This window comes from Eptatretus burgeri, chromosome 12 (assembly GCF_056783735.1).
Source record: "Eptatretus burgeri isolate ZD-2024b chromosome 12, Ebu_testis_v1, whole genome shotgun sequence".
Lineage (NCBI taxonomy): Eukaryota > Metazoa > Chordata > Myxini > Myxiniformes > Myxinidae > Eptatretus > Eptatretus burgeri.
Window position 1 is genome coordinate 39,255,298 of NC_140972.1, and position 16,531 is coordinate 39,271,828.

Here is a 16,531-nt window from a genome sequence, read left to right on the forward strand (position 1 = left end):
ACACATTATGTCCACTGATATGGGCAGTTCTCCAACAGCAATATGCATCAAATTTTAAATCATGAACAACTTCATTTCACCATTACCTTCTCAGCATAGCAATAAACGTTCCTGTCCATCCAACTGTGATGAAATTAATTAATCCATCCATATTTTTAAAATCCTGAACGATTGGAATCGGAATGATGAAGTGAAGGTATAAATCATGAATAATTGAATGAGGATGAAGATATATTAGGAATGGCATGAATATACCAAACTTTAAAAACATAACATGCTCCAAACAGTAAGACTCAACATTAACATTAGCACACAAAGAACTTTTAAAGCTTTTGGAATGTAAAGTTTATAATCCTACCATGACATTCCACAGGAGCACATACCAAAGAAGAATACAAAAAGCTTTGTGCTTCGTGTTCCTGTGATCTCAGCATCATACCTCGTGCGTCTTGCAGCCCGAGACCAGGATACTGGTCACTGGAGCGAGTGGAGTTCAGTGGCAAAAGTGGAGAATATGTGAGAGTGACAACTGCAATCGCCTGTCGTCACACAGGGTGTCCATAAAGTCCTTGTGCAACTTTTAATTTTTATAACATTTGATGTACTGTATACACAATAGAAACAAGCTGTAAATGGTGCACGGAAGCATAATTCATCAAGTTTTGTGAATGTTAATGGGGTTTTTTAAATGAATGTTGTTGCTATTGTTGTTGTTAACTCCATAATTCCCATGGGTTTCTCGAGTTGAAATTTTCTGATGAGGCAACTTCTGCATCAGTGGTAAAGCCAACCATCACAATGACCGCATTTGGTTCCTGAGCTACAATGAATAAATATTTCACATATCACCTTGTACCAGCAAGAATAGGCTCCCTAACACTATGCTTCGAATGTGCAATGGTTCTTGAATGATGTCTTCCCAGACAAGTGGATTGGTGGATGTGGACCAATTGCTTGGCCACCTCATTCGACTAAACTGTCTCGAATGGAATACATTTCACGGGGCTATTTAAAACTGTTGTTTACTCATCAAAACGACATTCTTTGGATGAACTTAGGGCTATGATCACAAATGCAATTCATCAAATTACTCAGCAGCAAATGGAAAATGTTTTCAACAAGTTGGAAAATCAGATTGAATGATGTATTATGACTGAATGTGGTTATGTTTAAGCCTAAAATTTTGAACTGTATTGAGTAAAAACTGTATGAATTATGCTTTCATGCACCATTTATAGTATATTTCCAGCATGTGTACATAAAAGTTATAAAAACTCAAAGTTGCACTTGGGGTCATTCCAAGGAATTGGGACATGACTAAAAAACAACAACAAAAAAAACCAGACATCCAGATGTGATTATTAGCCAGCTTTCCCCACCTCCTCCTCCCCCTGAGCAGCGGGAGACAGGGTTTTGTGTGTCTGTCTGTCTGTCTGTCTAGGCCATAATTTTATTTTTTTTTACCATTTGAGCTTTTGTCATCAAATCTTCAACAAGTTTTTATATGAGAATATGGAGAACACAGATTAATAAAATGTATAATTTCTTTTTTAATGTCGGTTTTGTCAAGTTTAGTTTGAGTAAAAAGCAGATTGTAGATGGGCTTTGAATTTTGAGATGCTTTCTCGTTTAACGTTTGAATTGCATAATGTTCATGCTGAGAGTAACAAATCAAGTAGTTTCACAAAAATAATTAGAACAGCACTCAGTGGAGCGAATACCTTAGTCAGGCTGAACAGATTACATTTTGTATCGTACTCATATGCCAGATCTGCAACGGACCACTTGTCCATGTCAAACACTAAAATCTAAATCGGCTTGTTCTTATCACCTACCCAACTCATCCACCAAGTTTTGTTATAATCCGTTCACAACTGTTTGAGATATCGTGCAACACATCATTTTTGGTCCCTTCTCTCAATGGTGAAGAATCACTTCAAAACTTCTCGGATCCAGATCCGTAACTGGATCGTCACCAAAATCTAATCAATTCGTCCTTGTCACACACCCAACCTGTGCACCAAATATCGTCCAAATCTGTCCACAAGCTTGAGATATCTTGCTCACAGATAAACCAGACAGGGGTGAAAACATAACCTCCATCGCTGGAGGTAACAATTCAAATTTAGGAAAAATCAACATTTTGAATACTTGAAATTACTTTTCACATTTTCCTCACTACTAATGACGATACAGGACCACTTTTCCAGGCCAACAAGGAAGTACAATCAGCTAAATTTTTGTAATGTAATGATAACACAGATGTTAACATTTTATGAGAAAAGGGTTATTTTAACAGTACCTTTGAACTAACTTCCCCTGCAATCTCAGATATTTTATTGGTATTTTGCAGGTAACATGAATGACAAAAAGATAATGTTTAAAATTCATCTTCTGAATGCATAAGTACTGTACTAGGATAGTGTTAATCTCCCTACGTTTTTTGAAAAAGAACAGGGGGATATTATAATCTGCTGTCTGTCTCCCTGACTGTCTGTCCATCACGCTATCTGCTTAATGGATATGCGGAAATTCACCAATCGTGGTATTTATGAACATCACATGGCAAGAAAGTGGGAGAGCAGCATCATTTAAGGGCCCCACCTCTGGAGGCCTGGGTCAAAAGGTCAATTACTCCAAAAATGCAATTACACGCACATTTTAAATTAAAAAAAAAATGAAACATTGCATCAACAATCAACATTTGGGGAGGCATGAAATATGGAACGATTTTTTTGATTCAACCCCCGGTTCATGCCACGGGGTGGCGGCTTCGGGTCTGATGTTCAAAACGAGTGTTTTTTTTAACTTGAAATTTGATATTGGGTCATTCCTGGTGGAACTTTTTGCCGTCTTTCAACCTTCCTTTTGATGAGAAACTTTTGATGCTTTTTTGATGGGATTAGCGCAGGGCCGGATTAAGTCCTTTAGAGGCCCTAAGCACTGAAAAGATTATGGTGCCCCCATATATATGTAATCCAAAATAAAAACAATACTAAACCGTAAAATGAAATGTTATTTTTCGAAAAGAAACAAAACTTACAGTAAGATTTATTTACAGTAAACGCTACCGCATCAGTATTACATTGCATAAAAAATGTGTAAAAAAATAATATTCTTGCATATGTATTTTTTTTTTCATTTATTGTGGGGCCCCCTTTTTGTGGGCCCTGGTTCAGCTGCAACATTTGCACCATGGTCCATTATTAATCCGGCACTGGAAAAAAACTGTGGAGCCCCTCTTCCCTTGAGGCCCTAAGCACATGCTTATGTTGCTTAATGGTTAATCCAGGACTGGATTGGCGATGGTGTGCCATCGACTTCGCTCCAGTTTTTCCTTCTATTAGTTGTGTTGTCCATTTTAAGCAATTTAATTTAGTTGTAGCATTTACAGATAACTTTGGATAATAGGCTTCAGTGTGTAACGTGAATGATGAGAGATGTGATGAGAGAAATGTAACGTGAATGTTGAGATGTGAGAAAAGAACCTAATGTGAAATGTGCCATTTTAGTGGCAGTTGCTGATTTACCACAATGTCGTAACATCATATTGCAACTACCAATGCGACCAACACATACTTTTTATACCACCCATAATTCCCTCACTTTGTTGGTTTAACCACAATGTCTCTCTTAATCCTCCATTGTGTCTGCTGCAATATAATTTCATGATTCATTCTTGAAGTGGCCCAATCCAAGAGATACCACCTTTTTCAGAAGATCACAGATTATTAGGAGATTCAACGAGCTTGTCCCAACAAAAACCCCTGATCACTTCAAGTTTGCAAAACCTCTGGCAAATGATTACTAAATGCACACAGGATACATCATGTACATACAATACATTTGCATGTATTAGACAATAAATAAATAAGGCTTATTATAACTTCATATGTTGTTTCCAGTTGAAGTATTAGGTGTTTATACAGTTGAAACATACATTTATCTCTTTATAGCAATTGACGTACATTTCAATTAGTTGTCTTTTAGATATTGGCTCACCATCCAACTTTAGGTATGCAAGTTCAGTGCATGACTTCATGTCTTCTTGTACACTTTATCCCAAGAAGGAAACCAATAGACGATTTCAGGAGACTTACGTGGTACAGCGCATAATTGTTTTGATTGCCCCATTTTACAACTCATTATGAATTTTTAAATCTTAGAACCAGATGCTGGCTTTCACATTGTATCATTTTTCCATCTTGATGTAGGTTAATACATTAGATTGGTAGTTAAAGGTGCTGAAGTGTTAAATTTTTCCACAGCATATACAGTTACATTACATGAAACAAAACTGTGCTTTTTAATGTTGTCCTTGGAATCATGATTTGAATAATGGTTGTCATAAACTTTTGTGCCTTACGATTAACTTGAGTGATGGTACCGAACTCTAATTATATGCCTCTCCTGCCTAAAATATGTGATGATTTTATAAAAATAATTGTTTTTAATGCTTTGCTATGATTCGTATGCCAACAAAAGAATGGTAATTATATGGTGAGGACTACAGTTTGAGGAAACTTTTACAGTAAAAATGTGCAAAAAAATTCCATGTCTGTTTTATTTTGTAACGTGAGTGACGATGTCTTTGTCAGGCATGTTGCAAGCATAGAAAAATTCTCAAGTTCAGCAAAGTCATTGTTTGGTTGGGTGCATGTTGACAAATGTTCATATCCACAAAATGTTTGTTAAATGTTTACGCCCACAAAATGTTAATATGGACACAATGTACAAAAGCTCTTGTGAAGAAATTATGTTTGTCTCAAATGTTACGTGTCATGCTCTTTCTACAATGCCTGGTTTTGGCTTAATGGTTAGGGTGGTGGGCTTTGGATCCTTGGAGATCCTTGGATCCTGAATTCAAATCCAACTCAGCTGTTGAATTAATACCAGGTGGGGTTAACTCAGCCTGTCATCCTTCTGAGGTCGGCAAAATGAGTGTCAGCAGCTTGCTGGTATCCTGTGTCGGAGTGGTGACCTGTCTATCCAGGATTGTGCCCAATAGCCAATGAGACTGCTTAAGCAGCACTAACGCTCTGTACAGAGTTTGGTCCCATTCTCCTCCTTGTTTTACACTTGTGTTCAGATGAAATTCTTAAAGGGCGGCATTGAAACCAACTCTCGGTACATAATTTGTTGTTACCCCACACACAAAGCGAAAAGCGGGGCGAAGCAATTGGTTCACTTTGTCTCTCTGTCGAAAAAACGTCAGTCTTTGACCGAAGGACTATTTTATTTCATTAGAATTTTACATTTTGAACATGAATCGGGACATGAACCTGCAGTTTAGCAGTACTTTGGCTCTGAATTTGGCAAATTGTATGGAATCTCATCCTGAGCGCTACTGTGCAGAGTGAGGTAATTGTTTTACTCTGTCTGCCTCTCCGTCGGTCAGTAAAGCAAAATGGAAAATCATTCCAAACACAGAAACATACTGTTTTTAGGGAGATTATAAAGGACAAAAACAACAGGCATGAATAACTAATATAATGCGTTAATAAGGTGGTGTAAAAGATAGTGCATCAATGGTGGGAAACTTCCAAAAAAAAATTGTTTCTCCAGCCTTTATAACTTCTATTTTTATTTAATTGAATTATATTCTGGAACACTGCAGAATACAAATTGCCTTGTCACTTCCAAAAACTACCAGTTTAGCTGTACTTGGCCAAAAATTTACGCCATCTCGACCAATCAAATCAATATCCCTCTATCTCTCTCTATCTATCTATCTCTATCTCTCACACATCATTGGGGAATATCGAGAATCAGCTAAAATAACGGCTCATAGGAAAGTTAGATCGTTGGGAAATGCAAAGCAAGAGTTAAAAAGACCCTGCCCACGATCTTTTTATCAAGACTATGTGGGGTAAGGTGTTCTATGAACTCTCTAATTTTGACTTTGTGGTGCAGAACCCACCAAACCAAAACAACATAACATAGTACAGCATTATACAATGGATTAAAAGTGAATGAAAAGTTACAGTGGATTTCTGAGAAATCATTTCACATCCAACACACCGCTCACCATTTCCTGAAGGTATACAGAGAGTGAAACAAAGTGAAATGCAATAAAAAAAACTAGAAAGCATCTGAAAATGCAAAGCCTGTCCGCGTCTGCTTTATATTCGGACTTCTTCTTCCGTATGCTAAACATCATGAAAACAGTTAAAAAATAAAATACAAAACAATAAACCCAATTCAGTTTTATTGCAAAAAATCAGATGAAAGAAGTCCGAGGACTAATAGAGTCATTGTTACAATTTCAATTGAAAGATAGTTAATACAGGTTCCAATAATAATAATTATAAATCAAGATATGAAAAAATGCGAGTTATGAAATATAAAGTTATGTCAACAAATAAAAACCTCATGAAAAATATGAAGCTATTAAATATTGCAATTAAAGATATCAAAATAATAACGTATCAAGCATCATATTGTTACGAATTCGCGCCCGCCGGCGTGCGATCGGCCGCGTAACGCCAATAGCAGCCGCGTCGCCCACCGGACGGACAATTCAGTCATGACCCTCCTGGAACTATCGCCAGGAACCAGTCACGGGTGGGGGTTTAACCTCACCACAGCCCAGTCCGCATTCTACCCGTGCGAGATAGGTATATCAACATACGGCGATTCACCCTAAGTACTTGCGCGGATAACCTACCGAGGGGCTGCACCGTGCCGCATGTCGGCCTGGCGTTGTGGTTGGTGATTGTTGTGTGATGGCGGTTGAGACGTGGTTGGTTCAAAATAAAGATAGAACAGAAAAACGGCTATCTCAAAGCGTCGCAGCCCGGATGGATCACATAAATTCCCTCTATACAACGGGTTTGGGCTAACTACACATGCACTTGCAGAGATATCTCAACATGAACCTTTTAACTCCAGAGATATCTCAACATGATATCTTTTAACAACATGAACCGCTTAAGCGGTCCGTTCCGTTCTACAGTGATAACCGAGCGGTGTTATCGCCGACCTCGATGGTTCCGATTCTCTTTACCGGGCGTTCAAACCCTCCACTAATTTATTCCGTGAATTAAGATGGCACTTTCAATGGGGAAATGGACGCAACGAACGGGAAACAGTTCAACAGGCACATTTATTCAAAACCACACGTATATGCAGCCAAACCAGTATCATTCACGTATGTACAGTCAATAAAAGCAAGCAGGTAGGTGCAGTCAACAATAGAAAGAATGCAGGTAGAGTCAACAACAGGAATAAAAACCATACCACCGAATAAATGCAATGTCCATGCACAGTCACTTAACAACAGGTTTACTTATTCATACGGCGCCACACCATGCAGCCAAAAGCAAAGAAATGGCCACCCCCAAAGACAAGGGTGGCAGACAGGGTCCGTGGACCGTTCGTGGCGTGGAACCCGGGTGATCGGCCAGGCCCAAGAGACCGAAGAGTCTTACCCGCGCCCTCGTGGCGCGACGGTGGGCAGGTCGCGACGTCTGCTCCCCACGGCAGCTAGCATGGCCGCGCCCGACTCCGGGCCTTGCGACGATGGGCGGTAAGCTCTCTCCGGCGCTCCTCGCCAGACGCGCAGGTTCGCACCACACAGCCGGCAGAGCTGCGCCTCCCGTCTGCGTCCCCGATGCGTCGCCTGGACTCGCCACCGGCCCGCGCCTTCGCCAACAGGTCACTCAACAGGACCACCAGGAGACAGGGGAAGAAATCAGCGCCAAGACGAGAGGGAGGGAGAGGGAGCACGACCCAACGTCCACGAGAGAGAACTCGACCTTGACCACCAAGAGCCAGGGGTGAGCAAGAACCAAGAAGAGGGAGCTCCGCGTGCGGTCCGCCCTTTATAGCGCGGGGTTCCGCCCTTCACCCCACCCCGTTTTCGGCTCCGCCTCCCTTCGAGAATCTTCTCGAAAAGGGGTGTGCCCTCACTCCAACCACCTCATGCCGTGCATCCACCAATCGGCAGCGAGCTGCCCTGCCCCCTCCCCTTCACACCAAGCACGGGGAAAATAGGTGGGAATACCCGCGCGTCCTTGCAGTTCCTTCTTTGTCGCCTTTGTTTGCCGTTCGAAAGTGGACGTAGTGGCGAAGATGGTGGTGGTTGTTGTGTGGTTCAAAATAACGATAGATAAAGAAAAACGGCTATCTCAAAGAGTCGCATCCCGGTGAACACGAAGAAAACCCTTTAACAACGGTGGGGACCTATCTGAACACTCACCGGCATAGCTAATCGAAGGAACCTTTACGGTGTTCTGCGAATTTCCACAGCCGTAACACTATTAAGTAGTTAAGATGAAAATATGATCTGTTAAAAAAACAAAACACAAATGATAATCAATCATTTACTCTAATTATTGCAGAAAAAATTTTTTAAATAAAGAAACAAACATTTGAGAAATATTAGCTGTGACTGAGAAGATCCAGTCAGTGTGACCACTCCTTGGCTTTTTTCACAAGATCTTAGCTATTCGTTGTTCACCTTGGCGTCTTGGTTTTCTATAGGTTTTCTTGGCGCACAGGTTTTCTATTATCATCGCTTTTCCGAAACCTTGTGAGTTCTTGGCTTTTTCCATTGGCTCACCTTGGCATTTATGAAAATGAGGAGTGGTCACACTGGATCCAGTGTGGTGCACAGCAAAGGCACCATAAAGTATAGTGAGAAAAAAATAGCTGTGCCATGTCTCTCCATGGAGTTCTACCAAACCGAAGATGATCACAGTGGCTGTGACAATGACTGTGTGCCCGGCCTCCAGCCCATCCACTCCGGCAAGGATATCCATTGGCGTTTGTGCAGAAGACACAGATAAGTCTCATGTACACGTAGTAGAGAGCACAAAGGTCCACATGCAGACAAAAGAGGGGATGGGGGGGCGCAGGAACAAGCATAGTGGTGGGCCGGTCGGTGAGTAGATATGCAAGTCATGAGCAGAGGAAGCGTGGCAGGAAGGGAGTGCCAGTCTGCGATGCCAAGGTAGGCCCAAAACGTCTTTGGCAAACCTGCAGAGAAGCATGCAGCACGGAACCAGGATTGTAGTCAGGAGCCGAAGCTGTGGAAATCCAGGACAGTCCCCTCCTTGCCAGCAGCCAATGGAGGGCACAAAGACAAAATGCAGAGCCAAGACTATGTTGATTTCAGGATTGACAATTTTCGGTGACCTTGACATTTTGATTTCAAAAGCAGTAGACTTCAGTGACGAAAGAAAATATGTAAACCCTACACAAATTTAAAGTCAATCAGCTGGAAATTGACGATTTTATGAACTTGACCTTTGACTTCAAAAGAAGTTGCTTCGAGCATTTTATTGGCGAATCAATTCAGTAACCCAATAGGTAAAAAAAGCCTGTTCAAATTTCAAGTGAATCGGATGAAAATGGACGATGTTATGCAACCATGATGTTTGACCTTGTGATCCAAAAAAAAACAAAAACAATTTGCTTATCGGTTTTGATTGGTGAACTGATTCAGTGTCCCAATATGCAAATTCTTAAAATTTCAGGTCAATTGCATGAAAATGGACGATTTTATGTGAAGATGACCTCTGACCTTTTAACCAAGTCATTAATTTGTCGTCTTCATATTGTTGCGAATTCGCGCCTGCCGGTGTGCGAACGGCCACGTGACTAGAATCGCGGCACGTCGCCCACCAGACGGACAATTCTGTAGTGACCCTCTCGGACTAATGCCGGGAGCTAGTCACGGGTGGGCCTTTCGGCCTCACCACGATCGTGCCAATCGGCCACCCGCGTGGGATAGGGTTGTTCGCCAAACTCGACCTACCTAAGTACCCACACGGAGGGTAGACCGGGCGATCGCACCTCGCCGCAGGTCGACTCCGGACACGGGCCGCTTAAGCGATCCGTTCCATACTATCGGGATAACCGAGCGGTGTTATCGTGGGCCTCGACGGTTCCGATTAATTATTGGGCGTATTAAGCCCACTACCAACCCTTTACGTGAAGCAAGATGGAGATTCAATTAAAGAAAAACCGAAGCGAAATGGGAAAACAGTTCAACATGATGCACATTTATTCCGCGGCACACGGAGAGCACACATATACAATTAAAACAATTAAGCACATAAAGCAGATGTAACAAAAGAAACAATGACGCAGAGATAGTACCGAATAAGACCGACACACGGCAACACTTAACAGTTTTACTTCACCAGACTGGCGCCACACACACACGTTTACACAGAAACAAAAGAAAAGGCCACCATCAAAGGCAAGGGGGTAGACGGGGCCTGTGGGGCAATATTTGCGCGGGACCTGAAAGAGCGGTCAGGTCCGCGAGACCGGGTGGGTCCTACCCGTGTCTTTGTGATGAGCCTCAACTGTGGCAGTGCGGCGGTGCCCCGACTTCGTGCTCCTTCGCGGGTTTCGTTGGCACTGCTTGGAGTGGGGTGGGAACGGGGCCCCCTTTTCGCACTATCTCAGCGCGGGGGAAAAAGGGGGGGGGATTGTTGATGCTCAGGGGAAAGAGTATAGCTGGCTTGCTTGGGTCCCGTGACGAGCGATTCCACCGTGACCTCGTCGCCGACCGCCGTCTTCCTTGCCTCGGACCCGAACTCCTCGGACTCTTCCCCCAATTCTCCTCAGCCGACTGCCGAAAACCACCGGGATGCCCTCGCCTCCCGACTCCACTCCGCTCTTCCAAACTGACTCTGCCCAAAACTCTCTCCACTCTTCTGCCACTCTCCGCTCTTCCAAGGCCGACTCTCCCTTTTCTGCCACTCTCCGCTCTTCCAAAACTGACTCAGCCCAAATCGACTCGGCCATGCTTCGCCCCACGATCGGCGCTTTATAGGCCGGCAGGAGAACCCATATGCAAATTTCCGGATCAGGACGAGCTCGGGGGTGGAGCCACGCTCGCCCATTGGACGGAGAAAAAGGGGCGTGAATCTCCCCTGATCCTCGAATTTGCATATCTCGATTCCACACAGACGCGCCTGGAGGCGGGGCCAAACCGCCCCGCGCTTGCTGATTGCTCGGATCAGAAGTGGGCGTGTGGCATTCCTGATCCGAATTCTCCTTGGAAAGGCCGCATTTTGCACTCGCGGCTCGGCGCGCATCTTGTAAGAGCCCAGGACAGCCCAACGCTCGGTGCTCACAGGTGGTGCGGGAATGACCGCAGAAGGAGAGGGGTGAAGGTAGTGGAGGGTTTATGGTGGTGGTTTATGGCCATGGTGCCGTTTGGAATGGCGGTGATGCGATGTTTGCGGGAGCGCGTTGTGAAGGTAAAGATCGTGGCTGTTGGCATTGTTGTTGTGAAGCGGCGTTGTGGTTGGTGATTGTTGTGTGATGGCGGTTGAGATGTGGTTGGTTCAAAATAAAGATAGAACAGAAAAACGGCTATCTCAAAGCGTCGCAGCCCGGATGGATCACATAAATTCCATCTATACAACGGGTTTTGGCTAACTACACATGCACTTACAGAGATATCTCACCTATGGGACCTGAATGGTGGTTTGCGAATTTCCACAACCGTAACACTACCCCTCCCCTTTTTACAGACTCGTCCCGAGTCATCAAATTGTCGTGTGCCATCATGTGTAGTTCTCCCCTCGTACGTTTTACCTATGGATCCCTGAGTGCGACATTCATGATATTCGTGTCCCCAAAATAAATAACCTGAGGGCTGAGTAACTAACTAAACAAACCCACTCACACGGACGACTTAAACAAAATTGCCATGGTGAAGACAGACATGCTGGGGGCGCACTCATATGTACAGTACATCTTGACCTTAACTTACAAATTTACACTAAACCATGGCCCAGGATCAATGGACTCTGCAAAAAGAAAGCAGTTAGCAGGGAGCCAGGCTGCTCGCATGCAGTCTCCGGCTCAAGCAATGCAGGTGACAAGGAACGTGGCCGGCTGCTCACACGCAGTCCAAGGCCTTCCCTTTTGAACTGAACGCAGTGAACCACAACGGTGCATGGGCTGCACAAACGCAGTCTCCGTGCCAGCTCAGGTGGCACACGCAATGAACACAACGGATGGATGGATGGATGGATGAATGAATGGACGCAAACACGGTGCACGGGCCGCCACTACAGGCCCGTGTTGTAGCTGCCAACAGGGCAGTTCTCGCAGCTTGCAAACTGTTGCTTTCTGATCCTGGCGCACATGGCAATGAACAGGGGGGGGGGCAAAGTAATCCTGACGGGGCTGGTGAACAGGGGCAGTGGGCATGGCATAGCAAAGGCAGCAGGCAACACAGCCTGCAGAACAAGGCCGCTGCAGGCAAACACAGCCGGCAGACAATCTGGCCGGCACAGGCCTTGAAGTAACACAGCCAGCAGATGAAGAGGCCGGCACAGGCCTTGCAGCCAAACAACAGCTGCCGATAAAGTGGGCCGGCCTTTGCCTTGCAGTGGAGGTTGGGGGAGGGAGTGCGGTGGTGCTGGCCACTCGGAAGGCGGGCTCGGACCTACCCAACGGTCTCCCTCCCAACCTATCGCCTTTGCCTGTCACTGTCCATACCCACTGCCTTAATTTGTCCAAAACCAATTTTGCCCCAATTAATTCATTATTTTTTTAATTATTTTTCCTTTCTCCCACTATAATTCGTCCCCAAACCCCTTTATCGTCCTTGTTCGGCTAACCTATCGTCCCCTAGCCTACTCCCAACCCCTACGTTCCCTTCCCGGAGGGGAACAAGGGAGAGCTGGCATCCTGTGTCGAGGCCCAACGAAGCCTCAAGATGGCCTTCCCAGACTTCAGCGATCTAACCACAAAGTGGGTCCAGCGGCCCACAACGAGAGCGAAGGGATGGATGGTGTGGAGGGGTACACTTCCTAATCTACCCTAACCATTAACTCTTAAACTACCCCGGGGCTTTCAACAAGTGCCTCGCGCTTAAACTATTGGTTCTATCAACCCAGATTCCCGTCGCCTGTGTTGGTGTCCTTACAATTTCGGGCCTTGCCCCCAATTTTCTTCCCGTGCCCTCACACGGTCTCATGGCTCTGACACGTGGCTCCCTTGGCAGGCACTACCCTCTGCCGATTCTCCGACGATGGCACCCCCGGGCACTACACTGCCTCCGAGCCTACCAGTTCCCTAAACACCGGGGAGTGCCCCCCATGGCAACTCCCCTGAAACGCTCACGTGGCAGGCTGGCTTCCCGGGCCCCTTTCCGAGGGTCACCCGAGCCCACAACACTTCCCACGCGGCTAATGGCGCCCCGGGCCCCCGCACCATGCGGGCGCATCCGTGCCCACTACGCTATCCCGGCCCCCCATGGGCCCTTGGCCTACTACGGCCAACTTGCCTGGTCCCTGGGGTACCCACTCAGCGATACCTTTCGCAGCCACGCTCCCAGCCCGTCAACAGGGCTCCTGCACCCCTCAAAACGGGTTTCGAGCCTACCTTCACACCAACAGCAAAACGACCTCCATTTTGTCAATTTAACTAACCCAGCTAACTCGCTCTACACTGACTCCGGGGTCCCTTGGGCGGGAGTCACTCCTCCCCCCAATCACTCATCGCACCATGCATTCCCCATTCGCTCCATTCACAGACCCGCTGGCCTCACTCACTCATCATGTCACAACACAACTCACCTCACCACTCTTCAACACAAACACCGCTGAACTCTGCCATCCTTCTAACTACCTCCCCTAACTAACTCGTGCTCCCACGTCGTCCCTTAAACGATAGCACGTTCCATTTAACACTACGTAGCTAAACTACATCCCCTCTACACATTCACTGTCAGTCACTGTCTCCAAATAATCCTTTTAAATCCATTCCCCATCCTAAATCTGACTACAATCCCTCTAACTAATCCATTTCCGCGGGCCTCATGAGGACTTACCCCTGCCCCATGGAGCCGGTCTAGCTTAGCTAACCCTTCCCCCTAGCTTGTGTCATCCTGTGCCCAGGCCAGGGGGTCTTCCACCCCTTGCCCAGGAATCCTGTTCACCCGAAAGCGAGGCTTGCTGTTTTTTTGTTTGTTTTTTCCTCACGCAGCACCAGCGCGGAAACTCACAACCTGTGCACCAGCGCGGCAATTCACAGCCGCGCACCTGTGGCGTGACGTCATGGCAGCTGTTCGCGTCCCTCGTCCCTCTTGGACGGTACCATCCGGCAGGGATTCATCCTCCTACCGGATTCCAACCACACGTGCCATGACGCCACCCGGCGCATAAAAAAAACACAAGCCTCACGTCTCGAGGGGTTCCCCACGCGAACACATGTGCTCTGCCCGTTGAAGCTTAACACACCCGCCCGCGTGGAGAACCCGTCCGGTCCAAATCCGAAATCCTGCCTAAACTTTGTCCGTCGCGGGATCGGCAACATTCACCGCACTCGTTTCCGGACCGGGCTTCACTCCCGCAAGCGAGCACGTGGAGGCCTCGTGCGTTGCACAGCACGGACCTCGCGCTCGCTGCTGGGTGAACCCGGCGCGGTGCGCAAAACATCTACAGCCGCTACCCAGCTTTTGTCCCTCTGTCGCCGTTGTCGTCGCCATTCCACCCACGCACACCTGCGTGTCACGACGCACAGACTCCACTCCATTAAACTCACATTCACACCGGGAGACACGGCTGCATGCTCACGCATGCCGACCGACATCTCCCTTACACACAGCTACCTTGCACACGCTGTCTCTCTCACACTCGGCGCTCACTCACGCATGCCATTTCCCTTGCACCCGTGGTTCCACTAACACACCGTGCTTCGCACACGCGTGCCGTTTCCGGCGCACACGCGGCTCCACTCACACGTGGTGCTCCATTCATACTGGCCGTTTCACTCACACACACGGCCTCTTCCACTTGCGGTGCCCCTTTTACACACGGCGTGCTGGGAAGCACGCACTCCGGCACACTCGCAAACACACCACTCATACACGAGGGCGCACTCACACCTGGGGTATCATCCACACACGGGGTCTTTGTCACCCACCCGGTCGCTCTCACACACGCCCTTGCAACCGCGCTATGCGTGCGTTGCAGCACGCATTTCGCCACACTCGTGAACACACACCTCGACACCACACACACCGGGACAACCACACTGGGGATTCGTGTCCCCACAAGGGGTTCCGGGGCCTCTATACCCCCCAAGCTTTCCGTGCACCTGTCCACAGCACTCCTCCCCGCGACCTCGCAAAGCACGACCGAACCCACCTGGTCGTGAGTCGCCTCAAGGGGGCATACTCCCTCCCCTCGTTCCTGGAGGAGGCCATCCAGCTGCTCGCACCGGGTCTCAAACCAGTCCGCCAGCTCCCCCTCATGGTCCTCCACTACCTCTGTGTGTGTGTGTGTTCGTCTCCAACCCCGTCCAATTCACCCTCTATCTCCTGTGTCTCTGCCAACTCGGTCACCTCTTCACCCTTTACCTCCCTTGTCTCCACTATTTTTATTTCCTTTGTCGTCACCTCGTGTCTCGTCTCACAAGTTTTGGTCTCCCCATTTAATTTTTCCCTCTCGGTCACGGTCACTTTTTCCGTCACGACCCTCGCCCAACACGTCTCCCGAATTATTTTGTCCTCACCCGCCTCCACCGCGGGCCTGACAGCCGTTACACCCCCTCCCAGCTCGTTCGCTTCCACACGTGGCGTCGCCATTACGCACTCCCCTATTATTGCCTTCATGCCCGCCTGCAGGCTTCGGCCCATGTTCTGCGTCTCACCCCGCAGTTCTTTCATTTCTTCCTTCATTTGTTGCGTATTCGCTGTGATTGCCTGCAGAATCCTGTCGAGTGCACTCGGTTCGACAAGGATCGGGGGGTTTTGGCGGAGAGGGGGAGGGGAGGTGTCATACGCCGTGGCCGCTGCCACGCCCATTTCGGGCTCTGGGTTCAGTTGGGGAGTTCGTGTTCCTGCACAACCAACATTTCCTGCTCGGGGTTCTCATCCTGGGCCATGGATTCTACACATTCTAAATCCATTTCTCATACCCCCGGCTCCCGCTCGCCTTGAGACGCCATCTTATTTCTCGTAACGGGTTAATTTAAATCGCTCGTAATTTGGAGGGAATCGGGGGTCGCTCCTCTCACCCGTGGACCGATTCCCGTGAATTTAGCTGGAGACAGGAGAGTTTGTTTTCCCGCTCTCTTACACCAGTGTCGCGAAGAGGGGGATGGGTTTGTATCCCACTCCTGACACCAGTGTTGCGAATTCGTGCCTGCCGGCGTGCGAACGGCCACGTGACTCGAATAGCGGCACGTCGCCCACCGGACGGACAATTCTGTCATGACCCTCTCGGACTAACGCCGGGAGCTAGTCACGGGTGGGCTTTTCGGCCTCACCACGATCGTGCCAATCGGCCACACGCGTGGGATAGGGTTATTCGCCAAACTCGACCTACCCAAGTACCCACGCGGATGGTAGACCGGGCGATCGCACCTCGCCGCAGGTCGACTCCGGACACGGGCCACTTAAGCGATCCGTTCCGTACTATCGGGATAACCGAGCGGTGTTATCGTCGGCCTCGACGGTTCCGATTAATTATCGGGCGTATTTAGCCCACTACCAACCCTTTAGGTGAAGCAAGATGGAGATTCAATTAAAGAAAAGACGAAGCGAAACGGG

General features: G+C 47.3%; 1 protein-coding gene across 2 annotated transcripts in view; it reads left to right on the top strand.

The window, feature by feature from the left end:
- LOC147015458 (leptin receptor-like) overlaps positions 1–3,779 on the top strand; it is a 49,186-nt gene extending 45,407 nt beyond the window's left edge. For both annotated transcript variants that reach the window (XM_085850223.1, XM_085850222.1), the window contains exon 12: positions 374–3,779. In XM_085850223.1, the coding sequence (XP_085706349.1) occupies positions 374–520 (147 nt within the window). In that variant the 3' untranslated portion in view covers positions 521–3,779. The remainder of the gene's footprint in view (positions 1–373) is intronic.
- The last annotated feature ends 12,752 nt before the right edge of the window (positions 3,780–16,531 follow it).